The sequence below is a fragment of the Lissotriton helveticus genome, chromosome 10, assembly GCF_964261635.1.
Source record: "Lissotriton helveticus chromosome 10, aLisHel1.1, whole genome shotgun sequence".
Lineage (NCBI taxonomy): Eukaryota > Metazoa > Chordata > Amphibia > Caudata > Salamandridae > Lissotriton > Lissotriton helveticus.
In genome coordinates, this window is record NC_136071.1 from 356,849,654 (window position 1) to 356,864,418 (window position 14,765).

The window sequence follows — 14,765 nt, forward strand, 5'->3', positions numbered from 1 at the left end:
GTCCATGCATAAGGTGTTTTCTTCTTACTACTCATACTCTAGAGGCACTGCAATCCTGATAGAAAAAGGCTCCTATTAATTACTGATGGCATGTCCTCAGATAAGAATGGGAGATACTGGCGGAGCTTGGAGGCGCCGAAAATGGCCGCCTAGTAGAGAAGCTCTGCATTTCTCACTAACTATCCTTCTATTATCCTGCTTTTGCATCGGACGGCACTTCCCGAAAATTGCAGCAGCCTGTGGAGGAAGTTATCAGCTGCCTGCAGGTGTTCCCTGACTGCGCTTGGTTGCAGCCTACTCGAGAAAATGCTGGAGGCGACGCCGTGAGTGGACTGGGCCGTGCATCCCTGATATCGCCTCACTGACTTGCCGGCCGGAAGTGCATCTCTGCCGGGTCGTGGCACCAGAAGGAGCAGGTCGGAGCTTTTGGCGGCGTGCAAAGCCCAAGACGCTGTGGAAGATTTTGGCCACCGGTGCATTGTATGTGACGTCCTGCCCTGGTCCGAGGGGGTGTACTGGGACGCACCGGCGAGACTACTGGAAGGGGCGCATTCATCGGAGTAGCTTCGGCGGCAACAGAGGGCAGTCGAATTCGGCCCTGAGGTGGAGAAAACAAGACGCTGCATCCTTGCCCGACGGTGCGCTCTTCTTTTTAGGAGCACTGCTGCGTAAATGTGTAGCCTACTCCCTCCATCAGACGCCACCTGAATGTCGCATTGAGAAAAGTGCGACCTGCTGCTGGCAGTGTACATGTTGTGAGGTGAGCAGACTTGAGGACTATATATAACTACCCCCTTTGGCCTTTCTCCCCTTAAACAGTCAATCAATCGGTTTGGCTGCTGGTTCTGCTCCTCACAGTTGCCAAACACATTCTTACAGCGTTTTGTCACCACGACTGGTCCTCCTGGCACCTGCTGATTTGCCGCAAGTGACGCGGTGTTGCTGGGTACACACATTGTTTGGTGGGTTCGCCTTGTTGCGCTATCCCCTGGTGCCCATAGAACGGTCGTCACTTATATTGGTGGATTGGGAGCCCTTGAAGTTGTCTGGTGTGCTCGGCTATCATCTCAGTGCATGGCGTGGTGACCTGTGGAGGTATACGGACCTTCACCTCCTGTCTAATATCCGCTGCGACATGCGCTGTTGATGGCTGTTGGTGCACTAATACTTCTTGACCCAGAGTGCTCTCTTGCTGCGGGCAGCAATGGGAAGAACGGACAAAACGCAACAGAAGCTATCTTTTGAGCAGCGCAAGCCTAGAGAACGCATGCAGTCAGCTGATGATCGAGAACAAGACGAGCGTGAACAGGGGTCATAAGCTGGAGAACGTCTTGGGAACGAAGATTGATTCACTTTCCTATCGCATGGACCGGATGTCCGAGAGGCTCGATAAGCAGGTGGAACACATTGATATGGCAGAAAGGCGTATCACTGAAGTAGAAGAGGCACAGACTGAAATGGTCTCAAGCCAGAAATGCATGGATCGGATGCTACAAGTTCTACAGAACAAGACTGACGACCTTGAGGCGAGGTCTCAAAGATGCAACCTACGAATTACTGCTACTGATATTATGGAGCAGTTCGTAGAGAAACCACTGGTCACGCTTCTGGGTCCTGAAATATTCTCGTCCATGTTTGTGGTTGAGCGAGCGCATCGCTCCTTGGGCCCGCGCGCTGCTCCTGGTGCCCCTCTACGGCCGAGAATAGCAAAGTTGTTAAATTACCGTGATAGAGATGCGGCGTTAAGATTAGCTAGAGAGAAACAAACTTTGCGATATGAGGGATCTGAGCTCGCTTTATTTCCAGACTTAACTATGAAAGTGCAGGAGGCGAGGCGCCAGTTTGTGCCACTAAAAAATCAGCTAAGAGAACAAAACATTGACTATGCAATGATGTATCCGGCAAGCCTGCGCGTCAACAGGCAGGGCAAGTCCCACATCTTTATGGACCCCAAGGTACTCCAAAAGGCCATGAAAGACTGGACCAGGGATCAGCGGCACAGCCCAGGCGGGGAGGCCTCGGCTGGAGCAGTTGGCGGCTCCATGGAGGAGCAGGACTGATATCAGCTTGTTCCTGACACAGATAAGACTCATGTCTTTGGGGGGATAATAGTTTATTATCATTGTTTATTAACGATACTGGCAGCCGGGAACATTGGGAGGCGACTTGGGAGGATTGTTGTTTTTATAAGGCCTACTCCAGTGGTATTATTTTTGGAATACTGAGGATGTTGCAGAATTGAAAACTTCTTCGGTTTCATTGTTATGTTATGTGAGGTGGGGGCGTGTGTCCTTTGCTAACGCTTAAAAGTTGCATGTGAGAGTGCGGAGGGCTGTTATTTGTTGTCCAGTAAGTAGACAGGGCATAGTGGGCAACCTCCGCCTATGAGTGTAATCCACACCAGGGGTAATTGTTTTAGCTGCTTCTTGGTGGGAGGGACTGTTGCCAATTGGCCTGAAGCAGCGTAATGTATGTTCAATTTCAGGGGGAGTTATGGGTATTTTTTTCATCAGGTCCTGGTTGGGGGTGTCTTGATGTGGGTGGGGAGTGGGGGTTATTGAGACTCAGATGTTATATTGTACTTGAACTTGGGTGAACACACTTGCTATGTGGTACCAAAGTTACACGCACTACTGTGATATGGCAACGATGACCGATCCTGAGCCACAACCAGATGGTGGCGATCAAACTCCTCAAGCAGACACACTTAGAGCACTCACATGGAACGTAAGAGGACTGAATGACCACAGGAAAGTCCGAAAAGTAATTTCTTATCTGACAAAGCATCATATAGATGTGGCCCTCCTGCAGGAAACACACCTCCCTCTATCTTCTTCCATGCTGCGTAGTAGGGGTTTGCTAGGCAACATTCATGCTGCGGGTTTGACCACACACACGCAGGGCGTGTTTACATGGGTAAACCCTAAATCTGCATTAACTATTCACCCTTTGCACACTGATACTGAAGGCAGATATGTCATTACAAGGTGCTGCGGGAAGGGAACGGATTTACATATCGTGAATGTATACGGTCCAAACTTTGATAATCCTGAGTTTTTTTACTACACTGGCCCATAGAGTAAGAGGTAACGACGATGTTCTTTGGCTGTGGGGCGGCGATTTCAACCTGGTTAGAGACCCCAAGTTAGATAGATCGGGGGGGGGGCTGTGGGACACATTACAGCTGCAGCCAGAGAAGTTGACTCTTTGCTAGTTCGGTTTGATATGAAAGACGTGTGGCGTTTGAAACACCCAAGCGTTGGAGGCTACACGCACTACTCAGCATATCATAACTTACACACACGTATAGAATATTGGTTTGCGTCTGTCTCCCTGTGCGATGGTGTTCATTCGTGCCATATCCTCCCACGAACACTTTAGGATCGTTCGCCAATCCTATTGATATTGGACTCCCCTAGCAAGCGTATACCCCATTCACTTGGCGCTTTCCCCCCTACTCACTACTGGACGCTGTATTCAAAGAAGAACTAGCAGAAGCAATTGAGACCTTTTTGATAAGAATGTGGGCTCTGTTGATGACTATAAAGTTGTCTGGGAAGCTTTTAAAGTCTATATCATGGGTATCACCATATCTAAGCACTCGGGGGTTCTACGCTCTATACTTAATTGCCTGATGACTTAGAGGGAAAAATCAAAACTCTTGAGCATAGCATGCTGCTCGATATGGATAGTTCGGTTAGGGAGAAACTTGAAGAGTTGCTGGTAGAGTATAATACAGTGGCTGACGATGAGATTAAACATCTTGGTAAATATGCCACTGCTGGGGCATATGGGGAGGGTAAGAGACCGGGGACAGTTTTAGCACAATTACATAAGAAACGTGGGGAGGTGCAGCACACGGTGGTGGTTCGGTCTGTAGAGGGTGAGCTATTGACTGAGAGCACAGAAGTCGCTGAAAGGTTTCGGCAATACTATACTGCTCTTTATGCCTCTAGAAACCATGCCACGGACGAAGAGATCCTGGATTATTTGATGCACATACAGCTCCAATAGCTCTCCAATACACATAGAGAATTCCTTATGAGACCCCTAGAGAGAGACAAAATCATTCTTGCTTTAACTAGTATTAGGGCAGGGAGTGCTCCGGGGTCCAAAGGACTCACTGTTACATTCTACAGGGCATTCATAGATTTACTGCTACCGCAGCTGACTAAGCTATTTGATGATATGTGTGTTACGGAACAGATGCCGCCCTCCATGTCTGAGGCTGTTATAGTTGCTCTCCTTAAACCTGGAAAGCCCTCGAAGGACTGTGCATCGTATTGCCTTTTTTCCCTCCTTAATGTACACAAGAAGATCTTCGTAAAGATTCTAGCTAATCGATTTGTCCCTTTAGTCCCACTCCTAGTTGCTCCAGGAACAAGCAGGGTTTGTTCCCTGCCGAAATTTAACATATAACTTACAAACGGTTTTTGGTACCCTGCAACACATCAAGCCGGAGACACTTGCTGTGGCGCTCTTCCTGGATATAGAAAAGGCATTTGATTCAGTAGAGTGGTCATTCATGACACAAGTGCTAACTAGGATGGGAGTTAGCACGTATTTTTTACAATTGGTGGGCACACTCTACTGCAAACTCACGGCCTGTATAAAAATAGGCAACATCGTGACTGATCCCATTAGCATTACACGAGGCACAAGACAGGACTGTCCATTGTCGCCGCTGTGGAGAAGTGTGGCTCAATGGTTAGAGCGGCAGACCCTGATGCAGAAGTCTAGCCCGGGACCAGGCTTCAATTCCCCGCCTCGGCGGGTCTTGGGCTCAAAATTCCACGGACCTGATAATTCTTGCCTCGGTGCCTATTCCAATCATGGAGTCCCACTCTGCAACTCTGGGCAATAGCTTGCTTAATCTCCACAACGGCCCCCACAACGCTAAGGATGCCTGGCCTCCACCTTGGAGGTGCCCAGGAGTGGACACCTCACAGGGAAAGCCAGGATGGGTTCCACAGCGGTATTTGTACAAGCGCCTTGAGACCCTTGCGGGTGAGTAGTGCGCCATACAAGTATCAATTTTTTGTATGCTTTCGTTGCGGAACCCCTAACCTGTGCACTAGGGGAATACCATCAGAATCGGGGTATATGCTTCCCGCATTATAAAATAATAGTATCCACATATGCTGATGATACACTACTGTACATAAGACAGCCGGAATCTAATCTATCCGCAGTCTTACGGGAGGTGGTGCGCTTTGGTGGCCTCTCTGGGCTACATGTTAATTAGCCGAAGTCCATTGTCTTTCCTCTTACTCCGAGCACCCCCCAATTTGAAGTGGATTATCCCCTACTGTGGACCACGAATGCTGTGCGATACTGGGGAATTAAGGTACACACAGACTCCGACATAGTATTCAGGGAGAATTGTGGGACTGACTTTATCAAGTTCGAAGACGACGTAGAGAAGTGGATAAAGCTACTGCTTTCCCTTCTTAGCGGAATATCCATCATGAAAATGGTAGTGCTCCCACGACTTCTGTTTGTATTTACCAATATATCCATGGTTCTTCCGCGAGTCTTTTTTGACTGCCTTACTTCCCTTATGGTTTGATTGGCGTGAGCAGGTTAACAGCTGTGGGTTAAGTGGCAGATACTGGTATTACCTTATTCTATGGGCTGGTTGGGGGCACCGGATTTTAATTTGATTTATATTACAGAGCTGCACAGAGTACTCACGCCTATTATTGGATGCATGGCTCCCCAGATATTCTTCCTGGGCCAGACTGGATTTTTGGATGGTCACTCGGGGTATTGGCCCTTGGATAGTTGACGCTACACATTGAGCCAGGACGTACTTAGACCACGCCCTGGTCTGCTCGACATTATCCCCGCCGATGTTATACTCAGCCCCCAGAACTTGGAGACTCATCCCAGAAACGTTGCTAGACGCGGCCTTTAAATCCAAACTGGGACAAGAAATCACAGACTTTTTCCAAAGAAATATAGGCTCCGTCACACATATAGGCATAGTATGAGAGGCCTTTAAAGTCACCATACATGGCTTTTGCATAGCCAAAAGTTCCAGAGTTTTGAGAGACATTCGGCATTGTTGAAACAAAATCACTCAAGGAAACCTTAAATTGGTGTGGAATTTTCAGCAGCTCAACAGGGCCATAAATGTCATAATCAGTTCTATCCCATGCTATTCCACCAGGTAGAGGAACCGCTGTGATGTTTACTGATGACAGGTCTCGTTGTTCATGATGAGATGATTTGTGTGGTTTCAGGAGCAAGTTGATGTTCTTACTTGCTGTGTCCATTTTAATGTGTTTTCCATCTATCAGAATTCCCAAACTTAAAACGAGAATGAGCCATAGTAGGAGATAAAATACACCTAATCCAATCCGAAATTCAACCCTTGGTGAAACTAGATATGTATTTGCAAGCTCTTGACCAAGTACCGTTAATTGTTCCTTGAAAGTTTTGTTTGTCTGTACTGTTTCAGGTTCACTGGGATCCTCAGAAAAGGTATCGAAGTTGATGAAATAGCCACAGGCAGTTTTGTCAATAGTTGGTATTGCATCTGGATTATTTGAAATCGCTGGGACTGCTTGTTCCCTTGACATGTTAGTATAGTCAGATGCTACATCATTGTTGCTGGGAGTTTCTTGACAAACTGTTATTTGGGTTTCAAGAGACACAAGTTCCATGGCTTTATTGCCTAGTCCTTCTTTTCTCACTGCAGATCCCCAATCTTTGGAATCCAGACAGGTCTTGCTGGGACAGGTGGTTTTTCTTCAGTGGTCGTTGGCTTTTCACTGGTGTTGCTTAGACTTCTTGTTTCATTTAAATCCTGTAAAACAGCCAAACGATCTTTGATATCAAAGGGTTTTTGTTCCACCACTGAAGTATGATGACCAAGGTCTTCAACCAACTTTCTAGTACCAAAAAGGGTTTCTTATGGAGTGATTCCACCCAGAGAATTTCTTGGCAGGTTATTAAGACTCCGTTGGACACTTATTAGATGTTTGACCCAACCCATCACCCGAACCTAATACCCTAGCTGTTATAGATTGCTTTATGTCACGGTTTTTTCTCTACACAACCAAATTTCCCTCAGGATGGAATGGACTCGAAAACCGCAATGCAACGCCCAAGCTGGCCATGGCCTCCTTGTAAGCCCTAGAGCTAAACGCAGGACCCTGGTCAGAATGTAGCGTGCCGATTGCATATGTGCCAATAAAGACTCGCAAATCTTTTATAACAGTTCGGGCGTCTGCCGAGCGCTGAGGCCACAAACAAATGAATCTCGTCCTAATATTTGTGGGATCGCATTCGTCCATGGTGTCTGCGTGTAGAAAGTCTAATGCTGTCTAACAATGGTGTCTGTATTGGGATGGCTACACTGTAGTCCGGTATCTCGCGGCGCTCTAAGCTGTGATCTCTGAAACAGACATCACAATTAATCCCAAATTCGTAAATGGGGGCGTTCATCCCTGGCCACCAGTACATTTCTGTTAATTCTAGTAGAGATTTTGAGATCCCTTGATGTATCAGACCCTCTCCCATACGTGCTTTGTGAATCAGAGCACCTCTCCTTTTCCTGTTTGGAATTACTCTATCCCCCACTCCAGGGATTCGAGCAAAAGGAACACAGTTTGCATCAATTATGTATGTATACTCGAGTGGATAATTTAGAGGTAATGCAGCTCCGCTGCCTTTGCTCGTGGCATTGACAGCGAGCATGGTTTCACCGTCTATTTTTGTTTTTGAACGAGTGATTGCAGCTACGGAAGCCGTTTGCACAGCTGCCTTTGCGGCTTCATCAGCCAATGAATTTCCTTCAACGGGAACGCCATCACGCTGATGACTCAGTGTATGGATCACGTGAGTCTTTTGTAGTTCTTTCTGCAAAATAACTACTTGTTCCCAAAGCATTTTATGCTTGATTGTGCCACCTTTTGCATCTTTAAAACCATTTTGAACCCAGTTCTGCAGATATTCATTGTAAATTGCAAAAAACACAGTTGATGGACAGAATGTAGAACAATGTCATACATTCATCCCAGTACAAGGATCTGAGCCTAAATCCATCGTTTTTTTGCACTCCACACCACCCTGGGTTAGACACTGGCTATATGCAAATCAGCTCTGACCCTGTGCCTCATGGGAACAGTCCAGTCCGAACTACCATGCCATGTCTTTCCCAGACCGGAACCAAGCATCCAAGGACCGGTTTCTGACTATCAGCCTTCATCAGCCTGGATAGCTTGACTCCAGTGGTGTTGAGAGCATGGGACTCACGCCTGAGCATACCCAGCCCACTCGGGGTGAAAATTGCAAAAAACACAGTTGATGGACAGAATGTAGAACAATGTCATATATTCATCCCAGTACAAGGATCTGGGCCTACATCCATCATTTTTTTGCACTCCACACCACCCTGGGTTAGACACTGGCTATATGCAAATCAGCTCTGACCCTGTGCCTCATGGGAACAGTCCAGTCCGAACTACCAAGCCATGTCTTTCCCAGACCGGAATCAAGCATCCAAGGACCGGTTTCTGGCTATCAGCCTTCATCAGCCTGGATAGCTTGACTCCAGTGGTGTGGAGAGCATGGGACTCACGTCTGAGCATACCCAGCCCACTCGGGGTGAAAATTGCAAAAAACACGGTTGATGGACAGAATGTAGAACAATGTCATACATTCATCCCAGTACAAGGATCTGGGCCTAAATCCATCATTTTTTGCACTCCACACCACCCTGGGTTAGACACTGGCTATATGCAAATCAGCTCTGACCCTGTGCCTCATGGGAACAGTCCAGTCCGAACTAGTCGGATGATTTTTTAACTGGATTTTATGGTGAGGAGAATCCTCATCCCATCCCACATGATTTTTATATAATGCTGGAGCCTGACCCACAGCCTATTTTCTGGCATAGGTGTATTTTTTATGAATAGGAATATGATTTGAGATGGCTGGCATAATGGTCTCTTCGCCATGTGGGCACTCCCTGACAAATTCAGGTGGCCAGTCTTTTTCAGCCAGAAGAATGTCATAACCCTTCGATAGTTTTTCCCAAAAGAGTGCTTTTATTTTCCTAGTTATGTCCCCCTCTATTCGGAGTGTGACTTCATATAACTTGTGTGGTCCACTAACCCTGGTATCTGCAGTTTCAACTTGAATGCATTCATTCAGATCCACTGTCTCCAGGATCCTGCGAGCTATGGTGACCACAGCTGCACTGTCCAGCATTGTCTGGGCCCACTCCCCATTCTTGAGTTGTGTCCTCAAGATCCTCGGCATGTCTGATTTTAATACTTGCTACCTTCTTTTTGGTGAATTGAGTTTTCTTATTTTTTGGAACGTGTTGATCGTCTTTGGATTTCACACGTTCTTCTGTGCGTTCTGATCGTCCTCTTCTTTTGGATGTCTGCGAGGAAGTCTGAAAGGTACGAGAGGAGCGTGTATCATTATCTTGATATCTATCAGGTTTTCTCAAATTATCCCTATTTCTGAGGTTAAATCTTTTTTCAGAGTGCTCTTTTTGAGGAGATCTACCTCTGGATTGAGAACGCTTTTCATTAGGCAATGACTGTCTACTATTTTCCCATTCCTTTTTTGTCGTAGTGAGATTGTTTTTGATAAAAACTTTTTCAGGATTTTCTGTTAGTTCGGGCTTTACTGGTTTCCCTCCCAAACTGTCTCTACCTAGTTCTTCATAGGATTTTTCTATTATCCTGACAAGTTCATATGGTTGCTCACTTCTTTTAGTTTTTGGCGGATTGCCATGGATGCTGCTTCACCTTTAATGTTAGCTAATAATATAGCTGAGACCTGTTTGAAATCTACAGTAATTTCATACCAAGATTCAATGCAGGTTCTCGTCCGTATTCATTTTGAATCTGTTTCAGGACGTCAGGTATTACCGCCATTAATGGAACACCATGTGTTTTAGTGTAGATTGAAGCAAAGACTGTACCCCAAGTGTCACATTCCTCCACGTGTGGTGCTATCCCCATTGGTAAACAGGTTGTTAAAATCCTGTGTATCTCATGAGGTGTACTATCGGGAAATACTGCCTCTATTTGAGTAATTTTTTTAGCTAACCAGAATGGAATTTGTTCCCTTTTTGCAGGCAACCTACCAATGACTGATTGTATAGTCTGTGGTGTAATTTTGTTTGTGTTCCCCTGATGAGGGGTGTGCTGTGGAATCCTTATAGCAGGTTGGACTGTTAAAGTCCGCATGACATATTGTACCAATTGTCTATGTATTTTGATTAATTGTTTTAGTTGAGCTAACAGTTCTGGGCCTATCATCTGTTCTATGGCAGGATGTGGTGTATAGCTAGCTAGTACCGGCCATGTTGCTCCTGGTCTACCTGATGGACCGAGCCTGGTAATGTGATTTTGATGTTGTAGGGCACCTTTAAACCAGAGCTGATGCTCTTGGTAAGTTAGTGGAATTTCAACATCCTCGAAAGGAGCGTATTCCGCTGGAGGTTCCTCCATCTTGTAGAAGTGGAACACATGTGTTGTTGGATTTGCTTGTGGAAAGATAATCCATGAATAGAACACCTCTTGCTGATAGGCCATTTCCTATAAGCTTTATAGCTATGGCTTTCCTTACATTTTCCGGGATGATTATGGCATCCATGTCATCTTCATTAAACCCTGTGGTATCAAAACCTGGTCGGGTTGCAGTTCCTGCAGCTCCACCGTTCTCGGGGTCGCTATTCGGCATTTTGTTGAAAGTTTTGCAGAGCAAGTTTCAAGGAAATAAAGATAAGGTGCACAATATTTTGGAACACTGAATCCTTCAACGTTGAACAAAACCAAAAACTAATACATAGGATTTTTTCGTCCTACTTAGTTATGGCAGATATTTTATCCTTTTAACCCACTCCAGACGTCTATTGGAGTTTTTACGGGAAAAAGGGGTGTCTGTGAAAAGCACGACTGAGTTACTCTAGTATCTAGCGTTGAAATTAGTGCCTTGCCAAACGTTGGGCGCCATGTAGTGTAGTTCCTATATTCCCAATAGGCTCTGCGCACTGGAATAATATATCCTATAGATGTGACGTAGGACTTGTGTCTACTAGGTCTCTATCGAATATACTAGACTTAATTGTAAGTGCCAGATAGCTCAGAGGTCACTAGAAACTTTCTCAAGTTCACAAGAAGGGATTTGTTTCTGACAACTGCATAAACATGACAACTTTGTTTCCCCAGGAATAAACTGATCTTCAGAGTCGTGGAAACAATAGATAGATATTTCACTCAGTCAATCGTGCATGCTTCGTTTCACCAGTTGTGCAGAGAAATAGATAGACGGGGCGTTTTCAATAAAAAGGATTTATTGAACAGTCTTCTTTCTCAAGCATAAGAAATGAACTGCTACAATCGTAAGACTGGTTGCAAAATATAATGCATACAGTAAAAAGAGTAGAATAAAATAATACTGTAGGAGCATTGTATGGTTCCTAAACCATAGATAAATACATACATAAATAACAAAGGCTAAAAGTACTCAACTGGTGCTTCTAAAATACACCTACTCCGATGTACCTAAGGGAAGAAGTAAGTGAGGTGTAGCATAAATGTAGTATTCTTTTGCCAAGAATCTGTCCAAGATTTCTCTTAGGGTCTAATCAGCTCTGTACCTTGATTTGGAATGAAGAAGGTCAGGCTCAGGACTCGATTTCCCAACAACCCGCAAGGCTAGCTTGGAAACACTAGAGCTGGATTTCTCGGCAGGAGAAAAGACAGCGTCTCTCTCAGTGCATCTGCTGGAGGATCGGCTTCCTTCGGCACTTGCAGTAGCAGGGCGCGTCGGGCAAGTAGATAGTCGAACTGCTCCAAACCACTGTGTGTTTACTATGGCAAGTGTGGGCATATTTATACCTTGAAGATACCGAGTTTGACGTAAAGGTGGACATAATAACATCATCAAAGACTCTCAGTTCTTTGAAAACTCCATGAGTTCTTGGACAAGTCAGTTTTCGTGCAAGAGGAAGTCCCTAGCTGCTGAATCCGAGTTTTCCAAGAAATCATTGTCAATTTTCGGAACTAGTGGAAGTAGCCCTGCCGTATTTGGACTGCATGAGCTATGTCTAAATATGGTTATGATTCTTATGCCTATATAAGGATATGGTGATTTATAACTTTATAAGGGAATATATATCGGGAAAATTACAATAGGGTCCTAAAATGTTATACAACAGTTCTGGTTTGCATGGCACAGGAGGATATTTATTACCAGGCACGTTGTAAATCACAACAGACTTCCAATTAAAATGATCTACTGTAACATTTATAAAAGCAAACAATGAGCCTGTTCTAACTAATGGGAAGTTAACTTGCTCCTGCAATGAGAAGGAAAATCTGCCACTCCACTCTGAAACACTCTACCATACACTGTGTTCTCACAAAATATTTGATTTGCGATGTTATAACTGTTTGTGTAAGTACTATTATTTTACATGGTATAAGTGAGATAATATAAAATATTATAAGCAGTGCATGGAGAAGTTCCATGTTATAGTTAATGTAGTGTGGTTACCGAGTTGAATACGCTGGTTATGAAGGTGCGCAAGTTATTATACTTGGAAGTTGCTGTGTAGATAATAAATTAAATGCATTAGTGTAAGTTTAGAAATGTTGATTTTTCCGTACTTTAACTTTTGTTGTTGCTAAAGAATAAATAAAGTTGTCAGGGTCGGAGAGTCTACCGGACTTTCCTTAATAAACAATGCAAAACAAATGTTTTAAAAAGTATGCTTTGAAGCTGTTTGTTTTGCATTGTTTATTTAGAAGCGCCTGCATCTCCTCAGGAAAGTGTTCCCACTGCTCCCCGACACCACCAGAAGAACCTTGGTACAATCGCTCGTGTTGAGCAGATTAGATTATTGTAATGGTCTGTTGTTAGCTGCCAACGAGGGGGCCATTGCAAGACTACAAGTTGTGCAAAACACCGCTGCACGCCTTGTTCTTAATTTCCCCGCTCGAACTCCATCCAAACCTCTGCTGATCAAACTCCACTGGCTTTCAGTGAAACAGAGGGTGAGGGTTAAAATATGCTGTGTCATCCATAAATGTCTCACTGTGAATGGTCCCGATTACCTGACGAAAAAGTTCAACCTATACGTCCCCCCCAGATCTCTTAGATCTGGAGATCAACAATTATTATGTGTTCCCAAGTTTAACAAGACAAGACAAGGGGGCAGAGCTTTGTCAGTGGCTGGTCCGAAGCTATGGAACGATCACCCCATGGAACTCAAACTATGCAGAGAACACTTTCCATTCAGAAAAAAATTAAAAACCTTTCTCTTCCAGCATTAGGTCATCCTTCTGGCATGACCATTACATGTTTGGGCTCCTTGCTCTTTGTTGTGTGCCAGAGGCGCGGAGATACTCCTTCGGGAGTCGAGTCCTAGCGCCGTATAAGTCTGAAATAAATAAATAAAAAATAAATCTCCCCAGCAACAAAATCGGCCCCTCCCCAGTGAACCAGAACCCCGCCCTGCCACCCCAGCAAAAAACACCCGGGTGCCAGTCCTGCCCAGAAAGTTGCACATTTAAAGGTTTTGCGTAAATTATGAATTTAAGTTAGTTGTAACGTACAAATTTCTAATGTTGGTATATTTTAAGTTTGGTTTACATAGAAAGAATATATCTTTCTATAAGTTTATATTCATGTATCTGTGCCTCTATCATCTGTGTATCTTTTATTCTATGTCTCTATTCCTGTATGTATTAGTATATTTGTTTACCTCTGTATAGCTCAATCCGTGCTGGGTATCTGCCTTCAGATCCATGTATTTGTGTATATCTCTGCCACCATCTAGTCACAATGTTTTGTCTTACAGGTTTCAGTCACTCTTTGGAAAGAGGTAGTGGCCTCTAGTATGGAAGTGAACAGAACTGGTCTCTTGAGAAAGAGTTTGCATTCTAGTATGGACAGCTGCTCGCACTGCTGCCGTCTCAGCGTGGTTCAAAAAGTCAAACGCCTGGATGCCAATGACTCATAATAGTGAGAGGCCAGGTACAGGGGAACCAGCTTCTGATTCAGACAACGGGATCATCCTTTCATGGCCAAATCCAGAGCCTGCATCCACATGAGAATCTCTGGGGGTAACACACAGGTTGTGTAGCATGACCAGGCGTCCAAAACCACTTACAAGACAAAGGCCCTGATAACCTCAGGACGATTTTGATTGGACAGGAATCAAATAAAGCTTTATATTTAGATTATGTTTTTTTTAAATACGTTATATCAACTATATTCATTTACATTATGCAGTGCAATGAAGTGGAAACTCATTCAATATGTATATTTTTATATAGCAACATATAGCTCTGGTGGGAGCCAGGATGTACATAGGAAATTGCTAAAAGCTGGTCTCCTTCCTCTTGATCTAGCCTCATTCTGAACCAATAAGTTGTTTAGCCTCTACGTCCCAATACTCAGAGTTTCTTACATTACACAATACATTAATTGTAATGTTTATTGTTATGTGTAAACCATGATGATGACCCTAAGGTATAGCAAGGCTATAGAAAACTGCTAAATAAATAAATAAATACAGTTCGGCTTCTATTTGCTGTCTTTAAATGTACGTGAGTCTCCAATCTTATGTCTTTATCCAGCCTCGCGTTTTCTTCTTATTTGCTCCTTGCTGCCTTGTTCTTAATACCCATTCTGTTTCTACACTTGCCACCTCTCTTGTTCTTAGAGCCACTTCTAATCGCAGTTTTTTAAAGTGAATTTTCCACAGCTCTGCCTGTACTGGCAATTTG

General features: G+C 44.5%; 1 protein-coding gene across 1 annotated transcript in view; it reads left to right on the top strand.

Moving 5' to 3' along the window:
• Nucleotides 1-14,553, top strand: part of LOC144783824 (uncharacterized) — a 131,079-nt gene extending 116,526 nt beyond the window's left edge. The window contains exon 4 of the mRNA XM_078662574.1: nucleotides 13,835-14,553. Within this exon, the coding sequence (XP_078518700.1) occupies nucleotides 13,835-13,996 (162 nt within the window). The 3' untranslated portion in view covers nucleotides 13,997-14,553. The remainder of the gene's footprint in view (nucleotides 1-13,834) is intronic.
• The last annotated feature ends 212 nt before the right edge of the window (nucleotides 14,554-14,765 follow it).